This window comes from Serinus canaria, chromosome Z (genome assembly GCF_022539315.1).
Source record: "Serinus canaria isolate serCan28SL12 chromosome Z, serCan2020, whole genome shotgun sequence".
In the NCBI taxonomy this organism is placed as follows: domain Eukaryota; kingdom Metazoa; phylum Chordata; class Aves; order Passeriformes; family Fringillidae; genus Serinus; species Serinus canaria.
The window spans coordinates 43,931,720-43,947,015 of NC_066343.1; the positions used below are offsets into that span (position 1 = coordinate 43,931,720).

The 15,296-nt window shown below is 37.3% G+C and overlaps 1 protein-coding gene across 9 annotated transcripts in view; it reads left to right on the plus strand.

Moving 5' to 3' along the window:
• BNC2 (basonuclin 2) overlaps positions 1 to 15,296 on the plus strand; it is a 324,291-nt gene that overhangs the window by 290,405 nt on the left and 18,590 nt on the right. For all 9 annotated transcript variants that reach the window (XM_018918354.3, XM_018918356.3, XM_030236941.2 and 6 more), the window contains one exon: positions 10,412 to 12,378. In XM_018918354.3, coding sequence (XP_018773899.1) covers positions 10,412 to 12,378 — 1,967 coding nt within the window. The remainder of the gene's footprint in view (positions 1 to 10,411; positions 12,379 to 15,296) is intronic.

Genomic DNA, 15,296 nt, shown 5'->3' on the forward strand with positions numbered 1-15,296 from the left:
ACAGACTAATTTTGTCTCTGAGCACTGACTAGGTAGGCACTTCTGGTTGAAGATGTTGAGATGTCTTTGGCAAAAGAAGGGATCAGGCACAATAACGAGTTCAACCTTCTTTCTCAAAGCAGGACATATCTGTCACAGTGATGTCCTACTAGTAGAGTGCTCTTAAATGTGTCATTGAAGTTGCCTCAGACAAATGGAATAAACAAGGAAGTTGGTATTTGCCAATTCTCCATTCCTCTCCTGATGCAGATATTGTTCTGAAATGCATGTATTAAATTAGCATTGCTTGTGGTTTTATGAGTGCTACTTCTCTTCCAAATTCATTTGGATTTTTCAGCTAAAAAAGTATCCCGTGTGGCTGTGGTCAGAAACAATAGAAATAGAAATTGTGGAATTCAGAACAGCCCTGAATATGAGATTGTTTGGAAAATATCACTGTCTCATCTATCAACTGCTAAATTAACAGAAGAGTTCTCAGGAGGTAATCATCAAATTATTACTAGTGTAGCTTTCCATGATTCTTCTGTTTTAGTGCTCTTAGACTTAGCACTTCAGAACCTTCTTTTACCACAGTGTCCCATCCACATCTAAATATATCACCCAAAACATTCAATATGTGTTTACTAATTGTGATCAGGGTAAAATTCAAGTGCTGTGCTTGTGAGACATTTTTTTTATCAGAAGCTGTATTTAAGTGATGATACACAGTAATTTGTTCATTCTTCTGTCAGTGTAATTTACAAGGCAACGACAGATAAACATAGCTATACAAGATTCATTTACAGTGACACAATGGCAGATACACAGAGCAGAACCCTGCCTATGAGATAAAGTGGACTGAGTGACTTATGCAGTAATTAGGGGATAATTGTCATTAACCTCGCAAACAGTAGTTTACCCATATTGTTTAAAAGGCTCCAGGATGCATAATGACAAGGTAATCTGTCAAAGCGCTAGGGGGAAATATTAATAAGATTTGTGCAAGCCTGGATAGAAAATATGCAGAAAGCAGCCACATTAAGCTAATTGGTGGATGAATATACACTTGTAAAAGTGCTTCTAATGGCACGTTTGCTGCTCTCCAAATGACTACTGTTAATGTGGAGAAGTGGGCTGCCTAGAAAGTCAGGACTGCTGGGACAAGAGGGTATTAAGACATGAAGGCACAGTTATTATTACTTTGTACACTGTAATATAATTTCTCCACTTTCTCTTGCATTTCACTGCCTCTAATAGGTTCCAACTGATAGCTTGCTTCATGCCCTTTTACAGTCCAGTGACCTTTGTCGTTTTGGTGTCACTTCTGCACCTTGCTGTCTCCCTTTTGCATCACATTGCCACCTATGACACACCTGTGTTTTATTGGTGTAAATTTTTTCAGTAAGCAATAAAAGAAAAAAAGCCCTCATTAAGATCTGGTAGTATATATTGCAAGTAATAATGCATAGTCCCCTAATGAATTGTAAAGATGGAAATCAATCTCCTTATTCTGCTGCCATTCATATATCCTGCATACAGTACAGCTGAATCCCCTTATTGAGACACAATTTGGGTTCAATCAGAAAACCAAGCATGTAATGAAATCCAATTTATGAGTATAACTCATTGGCACTTTCATTCCAGTGTTTATGGCCTTGGACAACTTCTCAATTCTTTGCAATGCTCCTGGTTAGGCAAATTTCTTACTTTCTTAGCTAGAAGTTTTACTGACAAGCCCAGAAAGACTCAACTTTTCTTGGTTATGTTTTTCAGTTAGGGTTATGGCTTTAGTCAGTTTAGATTTGAAGTGAGGGAAGGATCATCTGATAATTTGATTTGACTGGACTGGTTAGATGTCTTGCCCTGCATTTGGTGCAGTCCATGTTAGTAGAGCAAGGGTATCAGACACAATTTGTTTATATTAACACATAGCGCATTGGGAAAAGTCTCAGCTGAAAAGAGGCTGGGTGTCTCTTGTGGCTGTGTGTGTTGCTAATACAATACCTTATGAGTGCTCTTTGTGAATATTTCCTGTTTCTCATAAAAATTATGTGTAATTCTTTGAGTGTTAATGAAACTGAGGCTAGGAGAGTGCATATTACACTTACTGAAAGACTGCCAGAGCACAGAAAACCAGAGAAAATATAATTTTACTTCTGAGTGAATTTTGCAAAAAGTAAAAATACGAGTGATTTTTGGTGACTGATAGTATCAAGGCAAATTTTTTTATGTACAATTCCAAAATGGGCAAATATATATTCAAAAATGGTTGAAAGTGAGAATTAAAATCAATCATTATTACATATGCTATTGTTATATGTGTGATGGCAATTTCCAGTGCATTTACATGCAAAATTGTGTTCTAAAATTATTTTGTAGCTGAAATTATTTCAGTGGCTTACCATGTTTATGTCTCTGTTTACATGGTACCTGAAAAGTGCCCTTGGCGCCTCATGCACTCTAAATTTTACGCACATACACCATGTGCTTGGTGATTTAATTACCTCTAGTAGCCATGTTGGCCTAAAGACAAACACACTGTTACTTGCCACAAATTAGTGGCAAAGCTTCTTCAGATACTTCAATGAATTTTCCACTCTAGCAGGTTGTAGAGAAGCAAAAGTGTCAAAATATTCTCTGTACTTTGGGTCCAAAGTTTTGGACTCCAAAGCCATTTAAGAAATTTGAAAAAACAATTCAATAATTCAGGAATGTTGAGAACAAATGCTTCCACTTAGTGTGCATAAAAAATATTTTTGTGAGCAGATTCTGTAAAGTATATATATTCACCTCACATTAGTTTCCCATTACCAAAAGTCATTTTGGACATCGCAACCAGAACAGATGGTAAAGGGAATAAATGTTGGCATTTGAAAATTTGTGCAGTTCTTGGGGTGAGGACAAAATACTTGGGAAATGTCCCTAGTACTTCAAAATAAATGAGATTAGGAGAACTGCTAAAAAATTGCTTCGGATCTTGTTAAAGCTCAAAGTGTCAATTTGTATCCATGCTAACAGGAGTTCTTCTGTCATTTAATAGTGGGATCTTCTGCCTTTTAACACTTGTCTCCAACATGACAGCTGTAAATCACAGCAAATGTTGTTGACATCGCAGTACCTTGTCCTGGCTTTGGCTGGGATAGAGTTAACTGTCTTAGTAGCTGGTGCAGTGCTCTTTTTTGGATTTAGTAGGAGAATCTTTTGAACAGCAGTGATTTCTATTTGTCACTAAGTAATGCTTACCCTAAACCAAAAACTTTCTCAATGCACTGCCAGCAACCAGGTGCCCAAGAAGCTGTGAGGTACCATGGCCAGGACAGTGGCCTGAGCTGTCCAAAGTTACATTCCATACCCTTGCACATTATGCCCAATATATAAACTGGGGGAGTTGGCTGGGAGAGATCAGTCCCTGCCTGGGAATAGTCTGGGTATCAGTCAGTGGGCAGGGAGAAATTGTATTGTGGATCACTTCTTTCTCTTGGGTTTTATTCCTCTATCCTTTTCATTTCCAGTAATATTAGTATGTTTTATTTTATTCACTCACAGAGGGAATAGTGAGTGAGCAGCTGTGGGGCAGCTGGGATTAAACCACAGCAGTTATACCACTGTGAAAACTAGTAAATGCAAGAAGTGTATCAGACTCTGATTGTGCTTAGATTTTTTTCCTCTAAGTATGGACAGACATCTGCTGTGAAAAAAAACCTGTCTGGCATGCAAATACAAAGAGACTTGATGTATTCGCTATGACTAAATAAAGTTCAAGCTGTTGTGATTAAATACATTGTAGCCCCACAGTGTTCTATTATAATTTTTAAAAATAAAAATACTCCTTGCAGTGTTACTCAGGAAAAAAATATTCGCTGTCTTGTGAATTATACATATATACATATTATCTGATTATCTGGTCCATAATCATCTATAACAGAGAGAATATTTTATCACAAGTCAAACAACATGTTTTAAATATCAGCCAAAGCATTTAAAACTAGTGCCCTTGCATCCAGTTTCACTGGAGTTGCAGAGGTGAATGAAGAGGGGAAATAGTTTAAATTACTGGGGATTTTTTCTGGAATCAGTAAGAGACATTACCCCCAGTCCACATGGCTGCTTTTTAGCTGGCAAATGAGAGTCTCATCCTCTTCCAGGGCAATGATTTCAAGGGCATTTTAAAGTTGATGAACCCAGAAAATGAAAAGGCATCCTGGGACTGGGGTACACTATGAGGAAGTTTAGTCCCCAAAAGGAATTGTGTTCAGGATCTGGTGGTTTCATACCATTCCAGGCAGCTTAGTCCAGAACCAGCACCCCAGCAGGTCGCTTGTGCAGGGAGGGGTCTGCACTCCTGGCATGCATCTTTGGGATAAGATATGAAACAGAAGACCTGCATACTTTTGGTCAATAAAGACCCTGAAGGCCATTAAGTGAGAGTGTGGGTGGTTAACGGCGGTGTCCTGGCCAGGTTTCCGCTGCGGTTATTGCATTCCACTGCCTTATGTTTCATCTGCAGTTTCAGCAGGACATGGTGTTCCTCACTTTCACTCCAAAACCATTGAGCAGTGCTCCTGTGCGTTGTTACACAGCTGCTGTGCTCCACCATGGTGGTACGCCCCCAATATATATTCACACAGATTTGGCTCCACATACTGTTTCAGGGCTAACTTAGGTCAAAATTACTTTCCAGCGTGGTCCCTGGAATTACTCCAGGTTTATGGTGCAATTATTCTTGATCTAAAGTGCAGCCAGATTTGCCCCAGTGTCTACAATGTCAGTTCATAAAGTTTGCAAAGGTCTTTGGGGGTCTTTTTGGTGAAAACACAAAATGTTTTGCTGCTGAATGCATAAAGAGATGTGGCCAAGAAAGAGAAACCAGTACAAGTACTGTTACAAACCTGGCAGCAAAGTAAGCATATATATATATATATGTGTGTGTGTGTGTGTGTGTGTGTGTGTGTGTGTGTGTGTGTATAAGTATGTATGTATGTATGTATGTATATGTATATGTACGTATGAAGTAAATAAAGTCTCATTCATGCTACTCTTCATTTGAACACACACTGCCAGTGTGATTCTCAGTGAAATTTTGGAGAGACACAGCCATCTTCTCTTCTCCTGTAGCATGCATATGCCTTCCATGTCTTTGGGGCAAGGCACACAAGTGGTAAGAGAAAGGGGGTGCCAGAAGGGAAGAATATCTATCAGCTCTAGCAGAATGGAGGCTGCAGTGAAGTCAAAAGATAAAGATTTCCATTATTGACTGAGAACTCAGTAGTGCTGCACTGTTTGTTCCTGCTGCAGCTGTATAACTCAAGGAAAGGACTGCTGACACTTAAACATTCATTTTTTCATACGGTTTCCGTTGGTGAAGGGAGACTGGTGGGAGGTGGATGAGAAGTGACAGCTGAGGGGAAAAAATTTCAACCATGCCTTTTTGCAGACGTCGTGTGTTAAATCTCATATTAGTTGCACGTGTAAAATCACAGTGAGCAAGTATGCACATCTTTTCTTCATGTTTACAGGAGCAAAGGTGAGAGAGATTCAGCGTGGTAAAAACTCCTATCAAGAAAATGAGTATCTGATTACCTGTGTGAGTGTATATTTCTGTGGAAAACTAGCTAAAGGGCTTACTTTGGTCCTACTGAGATCAGTGGGAGTTAGCCAAAATGAGTTAGAGATGTTGCATATTGTCCCATCTGTACTAATGTGAGTTGGTATGGTGCTGCACAGTTTTGGTAACTCTTACCCCAGGAGCTGTAGGACTACCCAGACTGTAGCAGCTTGAAATTTAATTGTGAAGTAAAGAGATGCTTCTGGGAAATTCAGCCAAAAAAACCCCAAAAAACCAAAAAAAAACCAACAACAACAAAAAACCTCTAAATCATGGAAATTAGGAAGACTTCTCTTTATTTGAAACAAATGTGGATTTTTTTTTTTTTTTTTTTTTGGTCTGCACTCTAATTAAAACCATCCTGTGCAATTATAGTATGACCAAATTAATATATTTCAGTCTGCTTTTCAACTGTTACAGCTGCATTCAAAATGTTTCTTTAAGATCCACTAGAAAATACACAGCTCCTTAGAAGAAAAATTAGGGATATACCCTGGGCTAACCTAATTATTTAATAAAACATGTATCTATGCAATATTTTGCAACAAGGAAACTTCCCTGACATGCATCAAAACCCACTGTTTAGGTGCATATACAAACTTACCATAATATGAAGCCTAGCAATTATTTCTATTTTCTGTGCAACTTTGACTGGTTCTCAGAAGTTATCACAGTAGCGCTGGAAAATAATCCTTAAGTGTCTCCCAGAGCATAAAGCTAGTTTTAGAAGCAATCTATTTTTTAACCTGTCTATTAATCTCAGCCTTGTATGGGCATTTCTCACTGTGTATCCAGTCAGGTGTATATATACATTTTTCCTATCCTAAGAATCAGTAAGATAGCTAGAACTGCAAAAAGTCAGAGTTGTATATGTACACCAATGTGTATAAGTTCCAGGCTTACAATGTATGTTTATGGTGTATGCTCGTGTAGACTGCCCTTATTTTCCAAATAGGCAGTTTTTAAACTCGGAGATTTTAAAACTCAATTGAAAGATTTAAAGGCTGAAGGCCTTCAGGAAATGAAGACTCACCTTGACAACCCTCCGCAGTTAAGCTCCTAAAAACTAGAATGATTTTTGTGTCCATCCTTGTAGTTTGTGTCATTCAGGATAATCATCTTGATCCCACCATTTATTCTAGACCCAGATGTTTAAGACAAAATGCACCCTAACATATCCTGACACACCTTTCTTCCTAATATATGGTCAGCAAACTTCAGGAGGCAGGTTCAGGGTGATAAACCATGACATTACTTTACAGATCTAATGTCGTATGTGTGTATATGGATCTGTTTATTCAAATATGCTTGAGTGTGTAGTTAGAGTTAGAAAAGGTTATGGGTTATGTCTTGGATCCTTGGAGGTCAGTTTAATATAGTTTAAAGATTAAAAGATTTTTCCAACTGAAATTGTGAGAAAGATATCTACACAGGAAAATAAAATTAAATTAAAAATAAATAAAACAAAATCAAATTTATTAAATTAAAAATCAAAGCAAGGCTGTTTGGACAAAGTAGGAAGAACGTTAGTGTATGCTGTACAGATTTGGCTTCCTTGCCTCCTGCCTGGCTTAGAGCTGTATGCATGCAGTGATATCTCTGTACTCACTGACTTCCTTGTACACATTGTCACTGGAGGCTTGGCTTAATCAGTTGTGAGCTGAAAAAAGTAATATAAATTGGAACCTTTTGTCATGAAGTATTTAAATGTTGATATGCTTTAATGGCTTCGGGGAGAAAATTTAGCATGAGAGATTGTAAGAAACAAGAAATCGATTACATGTAAGAAAGGACTTGAACCTCTAATCAAGTATTACCATATACAGAAAGATCCCTAGCTAGTTATAGCTAAATTCAAATGGGATAATGGTTAGATTTTTTTTGTTAATTTTAAGTTTTATCAAAAAATGACATTCCTATTCACTCTTTATCTAGTTTTGCATAATACATGCTTACAATGATTTATGGAAAGTTTTCACTGTGTAAATATTGAAGCATATGCTAGACAGTATCCATAAGCAGAGAGGGTTTTATGAAATACAGGCATCTGCATATTTCTCTCTGTTTTTGTTGGGTAAAAATGGCCAGAACACTTCTTGCTGAAAATTAAAAATATAGAGCTTGGTATAGCTAGTAGGAATAGACAAGGAGTATTTAAGAGCAACTTTCTGGTTCCCTGCTTTTTCTATGACAGCAAGGGGTAACCCCATGACTATCACACCCTTAAGTGCCAGTTTATCTGATCTGTGGGATTTAGCAACTGCTGAAGGTCTGGTGCTCCTCCTTGTAAATTCTTAAACAAAGTGAAACAAAGGGTGGTGGTATCTCATCAAGCTGTAACTCATGTAGCTAAGTGCCAGCTTTGCTCCGTTAAGATGTGGAGTAATTCCCTAAAAGCACAAAGGGAACCCCTGCATTTACTTATATATCAGTTTTTGTAAAGCATCCATCTATTATATAAGCTTGATTTACAAATGAAAACAAAAACAACATGTGGCAGTAGTACATTACAAAGCAGCCTGCAGCAGGCAGCAGACAGGAATCCTAATTCAATACAGGTAAGCAGTGTAAATTAGACAATGGTATTTCTGCCTTTAAACTATAGGAGTTACAGTTAGAAGGAATTAGGATTTGTGATTTGGGATGGGAAATGTGTGCAGATAGATGAGGTCAGATATGACAGTGAAGGCCTGGAGATCAAAATCTGATTCAAATCCAGTTTTGCAGCTCCATGTAGGAATTACCCAGAGGTTGAACACTATGGTTGGCTGGAAGTTGTTGAAGTAGATGTAAGAAACTTTAGATCTTACCCAAGGGGAGAGTAGCTAAAGTTATTTGGGTGGAAAAAAGCAAATATAATTTTGGAGCTTTAAAATATGAACCTCTACTTTAATTTTTTTATAGCTTATGTGTTTTTTCTTCTCACTCCTCATCCCATTTAGGTTTGTTTTTACTTCATTTATTTTTCTTGTTGGGGGTGATATTTGATATTCCGGATTATTTCTGTTAGATAGTACTGACTGCCTGTAAAATACTGCTACATCAAGAACTGTAAGGACAGAGAAATCAGACATGTCCACTGTGCTTAGGGGTGTTCAAAGGTGAACACATTTCCATACTAATGCGGCAAACCAAAACCAGCATTTGCATCATGATGTTTCATTCATCACCATAAATACAGAATGAACATTTTCTACACATAGATGGGTTTTGGGCCTTTCCATCTAGGTTAACTGGGTAAGATTTTCCAATTGCTGTTGAAGGTTTTACTGCCTTTCAAGGTTTGATTGTAAAAGTTCATGTGTGAAGCATTTATAAAGAATTTGTGGTGCTGAAACATACATGGCATTAATCTTCAGCATTAACTTTATACCCAGAGAGGCGAACTGAACTGAACATTTTCAAACTGAAATAATACAACCAACTCTAATCAATTAAATACATGATTTATTATTTGACATTGCAAAATTCTATTTTTTGGTACTCTAGGAAATGTGAGAGAAGAGAAGTATCAGTCATCTGAAGACTGAAAATAGTTAATTAATTTAATAAATAAAAAAATAAATCCAGGGGGTAAAGGGGCTGGAGGGGAAGAAGGGTATTTCAGACTTCATAATCAAACAAGAGTTAATGATTTTTGCAGCAGTGTGTAGTCCAAAGTCTTCAGGTAAGGTTCTGAACCTGAGATTCAAGGTGTAAGAATATCAGAGGCAGTATGGTGGTGTGTCTTGTAAGGCTTTCAAACTGTCTAATGCATGAGAGAGCATTGGAATAATTCTGGTCTGATGGCCTTCCACATTTCTTGTTGGTTATAGTTACTGTGCTAATTTTATGTCCAGCATTTGCCCAAAAGGAAAGATGCCAATAAAATGATGTATTCATTATATAAGTATTTTAATATGTTTTTATCAATACTTGCTTGAATGGATTGCCTGACATTACATTGCAGAATTTTTAAGTCCTACCTTCAGGCAAATCTCATGCTTACTAGCAAAAATGAAAGTGTGAAATGCTTTTTAATGTATATTTAACAACAGATAGTCTTGTGATTACTGATGTGTATTCTCTCTGGATTTTTCCCTTGCTATCAGAAGGCAGTGTTAAGAGACAACATTTTTACACATTTATGCTATTTACATCCATCAGATCCTTACTTTTTTACATATTTTTAACTGTCATTTATAAGAAGGCTACAAAAAAAGTAATCTCTCAAGTCTAAAGCATACCAAGTTGCAAGCTTACAATCAATCAATTGCCAGTAATAGTCCAGGAAAAAAGGGATTAAGATACAAGTGTTATGTGCTGTTTTCAAGACATTTTGCCTTGCATCAAAGTTTCTTATGAAATGGTTTCAGTCTTATATCTGCTTGTATTTGAGGAGCAAATCTATCAATTGTATTTACTTAGTTCTTTCTAACAGTGTCACCATTTAATAGTGATTAAGTATAATTTTCTGTATTTTACAGTTGTGTGCACAACAGCTCATGTTTTACTAATTTATTCTAAACAGTAGCATTCTGCAGAGATCGCTGTTGTTAAAATAAAAGTACTGAAAGCATTTTAGATCACAGAGTCCCAGGGTCTACATTTTGTGTACTCTGGCACTATTAAACTCAATCTGTTTTCTAACTGTGATTCTAATTACAGTATTTGCATGGATGGAAAGTTTGTGTTGTTTGGTCAAGTTCTATTAATACTGTTTGCATCTTGTGTTTTGAGCTTAGTGTTTCATGTTCAGGCAGCAGAGCACCTTCTTCAATAATTATGCAGAATCAATAAGCTTTTCTTTGTGTTTTGTCTTTGTTGTTTCTTTGATATGGCCTCTAGGATGCTGCAGGCAAGGTGCTGGACCGCTGGGCCATCATGTCCAGGGAAGAAGAGATCATTACCCTTCAGCAGTTCCTGAGATTTGGAGAAACGAAATCTATCGTGGAGCTGATGGCAATTCAAGAAAAGGAAGGGCAGGCTGTGGCTGTGCCATCTTCAAAGACAGATTCAGATATAAGGACTTTTATTGAAAGCAATAATCGCACCAGGAGCCCAAGTCTCCTTGCTCACCTGGAGAACAGCAACCCTTCCAGCATTCATCATTTTGAAAACATCCCGAATAGCCTTGCATTCCTGCTTCCATTCCAGTACATAAATCCAGTCTCTGCTCCACTGCTGGGGCTGCCTCCAAATGGCCTCCTGCTGGAACAGCCAGCAATGAGGCTCCGTGAACCAAGCCTTACGACCCAAAATGAATATAATGAGAGCAGTGAATCTGAAGTTTCCCCTACACCTTTCAAGAATGAGCAAGCATCCAGCAGGAATGCTTTGACCAGCATCACAAATGTGGAGCCCAAAACTGAGCCAGCCTGTGTCTCTCCTGTTCAAACACCTACGCCAGTCAATGATTTATCAAAAACAGAGCACACAAAAAGCTCATTCCGAATTCACAGAATGAGGAGAATGGGGTCAGCCTCCAGGAAAGGAAGAGTGTTTTGCAATGCATGTGGCAAAACTTTCTATGACAAAGGTACTCTTAAAATCCACTACAATGCTGTGCACCTGAAAATCAAGCATCGATGCACTATTGAAGGCTGCAATATGGTCTTCAGCTCTCTGAGAAGCCGCAATCGCCACAGTGCTAACCCAAATCCCCGCCTCCACATGCCTATGCTAAGGAATAACCGTGACAAAGATCTAATTCGTGCTACATCAGGTGCCGCCACTCCTGTCATAGCAAGTACAAAGTCCAACCTAACTTTAACAAGCCCTGGGCGTCCACCGATGGGGTTTACCACTCCCCCTCTGGACCCAGTACTACAGAACCCTCTTCCCAGTCAGCTGGTCTTCCCAGCTTTAAAGACTGTCCAACCTGTTCCTCCTTTTTACAGAAATTTACTTACTCCTGGAGAGATGGTGAGTCCTCCAACCTCACTCCCGACCAGTCCCATAATACCAGCTGTGAGTGGCATGGAGCAGCATCCCCCTCCTCCTTCAGAGTCATCAGTACCTTCAGTGTTGATGCCTACCCCAGAGCCCAATGCAGACCTTGCCCCCAAGAAGAAGCCAAGGAAGTCAAGCATGCCAGTTAAAATTGAAAAGGAAGTTATTGACACTGCTGATGAGTTTGATGATGAAGACGAAGAGGTGAATGACAGGAGCACAATGGTGAATGACATTGGTCATGACAATCACTGCCATTCTCAGGAGGAAATGAGCCCAGGCCTGTCTGTTAAAGACTTTTCCAAAAGTGACAGAAGCAGATGTATGTCCAGACCAGACATAAGAAGGGCAGACAGCATGACATCAGAAGACCAGGAGCATGAGAGAGACTATGAAAATGAGTCAGAGTCATCAGAGCCCAAATTGTGTGAAGAATCCCTGGAAGGCGATGATCGCCTCCATGAACCTGGTGAAAAATCTATGATGCACAGTGACCGACCAGATGAAAACCACAATGACTCTTCCAACCAGGATGTCATTAAGGTGAAGGAAGAGTATACAGACCCTACATATGATATGTTCTATATGAGCCAATATGGACTGTACAATGGAGGCAGTGCCAGTATGGCTGCTCTTCATGAAAGTTTTGCTTCTACATTCAACTACAGCAGCCCTCAGAAGTTCTCCCCAGAAGGAGAAATGTGCTCCAGTCCAGACCCGAAGATCTGCTATGTTTGCAAGAAAAGTTTCAAGAGTTCCTACAGTGTGAAGCTTCACTACCGAAATGTTCATTTAAAAGAGATGCATGTCTGCACAGTGGCTGGCTGTAACGCTGCGTTCCCATCACGGAGAAGCAGAGACAGGTCAGTAAATATTAATTGATTTTCTGCATTATTAAATGCGTTGAATTATGGAAGAATAGGCAGTTTAGGCTATGTGAAGAAATAGAGAGATGCACAGTAATGACAAGTGACAATTGTGTTCCCATGACATTGAAAGAGATTTATCACTTTAAGATTTTCATTGTTCCTTGGCATTCAGAATGGTATATATTGGGCCATCCTCTTAAGTGACTGCCTAGATACTAAATGTTGTTATACTTTCTATATTCCTGTGAACATGTGTATTGTACTTCTGTTTATAAGCTACAGACCTCATTACATTTATTTTCTTCTTCCTGTAACATTTAAAACAAGAAAATCTTCCATTGAGAAGTAAATTTAGTAAATTATATACAATACAAATATCTCCATTGCATGCATATCAAACCATAGAACTAGGAAGGAGGGCAAAGGTGGATGGACGGTTGAATGAAAAGATGGAGATAGGTAATAAAGGACTGGAAGTATTTCCATCCTCATAGGGTCATACAAAAGAAAACAAGAAGCACTGGAAGGTTGTTCTTTACTATATTTATATTTTAAAACTAGATGCTATTTTGTAGTGAGAACAAGTAAATATTAAGAATTAAGCAAATCATTATCTGTTTCTTTAGTAGAACCTACACACATCTCTATCCACTACAGTCATTTAGTCTACATTTTTATTTTCTGCATGTGAGCAACTGCCTTCTCCACCAGTGGAAATTGTGCACATTCAAAGAGAAATGGCTTCCCTACATATTTTTAAGATCAACCAGGGTATATTATGTTGGCCCTTCAGATGACATCATGCCTGAGCTATGCTCCATCAATACAAAAGCAGTTGGGCTTAAACAGAAGCAGCTGGTCCATAAACTCTTTGGTTTAGGGTTTGTTTTTTTGTTGTTTTGTTTTGGGTTTTTTTGGTTGGTTTTTTATAGACTGTTCTTTTTGATTCCTGAGGAGAATGTAATACAAATGGAATTTGTCAAAGTGATAGGATAACACAAGTATTTCATACTTGTGGATAAAAACTCTCTCATTTGATGATCATACTGTCACATAATAAAATCTCTCTGGTTCATGGAGTAATGGTGAAATTGGGTCGCCTCTTTTCCTTTACTTGTGTTTCATATTTTTTCATTAGACTGTAATAATTCAGCAAACACAGGAAGGAAATTAACACTGGCTAAACATTTCATACACAGCTCCTGATTTGTTTTTGTATTTTTTTCATTGAAATTGATGTGGTTTGAAAGTGAATGTTTCTCATACTATTGAATGAAAACAAGTTACTGTTAAGGATACTGAGGAGCCAAAATTCACTGATTTGATGAAGAATACTGTCCCTAAATATCTCATGTATTTTCTCATCATTTATAAAATCCATTAAACAGAAAAATATGAACAAATATAAGAATGCAAGTTCAAAACACCTAAGAGGGACAATTTAGGAAGATTGCATTTCAGTAGGTTAAGCTAGTAGATACAAAGCAGTTAGATCTAAATTAAGACTCATTTTCTTACTGTATGCTGATAAGTTTTATGAGTCTTGAATTTGACAATGGAAGTGTGTGAATCAGTGGCATGATCTATGCTAAGCTTAGATGCATGAAACCCCTTTCAGTTCCTGAAATCATAATCTTTGTTAGTCAAGAATTTGATTAAGTCAGTCTGTTTCCTTAAATGAATTATGAAAATCATGTATTACAAAAAGTCTTTGTACTACTACAAAAATCATGTACTACTATGAAAAGTCATGTACTACATAAACCAGCTTTGAATTGAGCATGTGATGCAATAGCTGATTAGCTTTAGGATGTGGGACTTTATGCAGTGTAATAAATTTCAACCATACTACATTGAAAGATCAAGGTAGTAATAAAGTTAGCATAGTAAAGTTTTAGATATTCTAAGAGTAACTTCGACGACATGCATAAAATTTTTCCAAGACAAGAACCTGCATATAGGGCACATTTTGAATTTTTTTGTGATATACATAGGATGCTGCTATTAAACTAATTGAAAGAAATATGGAGTAAAAAAGCTGATTTAGAGTCTTAAATTGCAGGCTGCAAATTTGAAGATAGAATTATTATTTGCTATCATTTTGATTTGTGTAATGGACAAGACCATCTTCTTACATCATGCCATTAGTAACATTCAGAATATGATTCAGTTATGTGTTGCACCTGGGAAAAAAGACATTTTTTGCATATTATATTCTTTAATGGTTCTGTAATTCAAAAAATTCAAAGGTGTCATACAATGTATATGCCCTACAAATTTTTATTAGTTATTTATCAGTTTTGGTTTGCAACAGTAGTCAGGAAATGCCATTAAAGAACTAGGAAATTCTCTCATGATTTAGGATAATTCTTTTAGATACTTGAGCAAGAATCATATACAAAATTTCCCTGGGCTATCCATTTTTATCTAGAAATGTAATGTCTAGAAATGTTCAGAAATGAAAGCATATGTACAGCCTGTCAAAGAAAGCAAATGAAAGCATTTTCTAATACTTTGTCCAAAAAAAGACAGTTTTGTTAAAATATAATTTAGGAAGTAAAAGTTAAATCAATTATTCCCCCCCGCCCCCCTTTTTTTTTTTTTCTTTTTAGTCGTATTTGGGTTGGGTTTAGGTTTTTTTTGTTGTTGTGTTTTGTTGGGGAGTGATTTTTTGTTTGTTAGTCTTTTCTTTCTTTGTTTATTTGGGGGTCTTTTGCAAACTATTTAATTACCCCCAAAATTTTTCAATTAAATTTGTTTTAGTTTTTTTTTCTCCTCATCCTTTTGAATATATATATTTTTCTCTTTATTTTTTTCTTCTTCAAGTGAGTGTATGCAATTCCCAGCTCTTTAGATTATGGAGACGGCCAAAAAGATAACTAGATAATTAGATTAATAGGATTGTAAAGCGA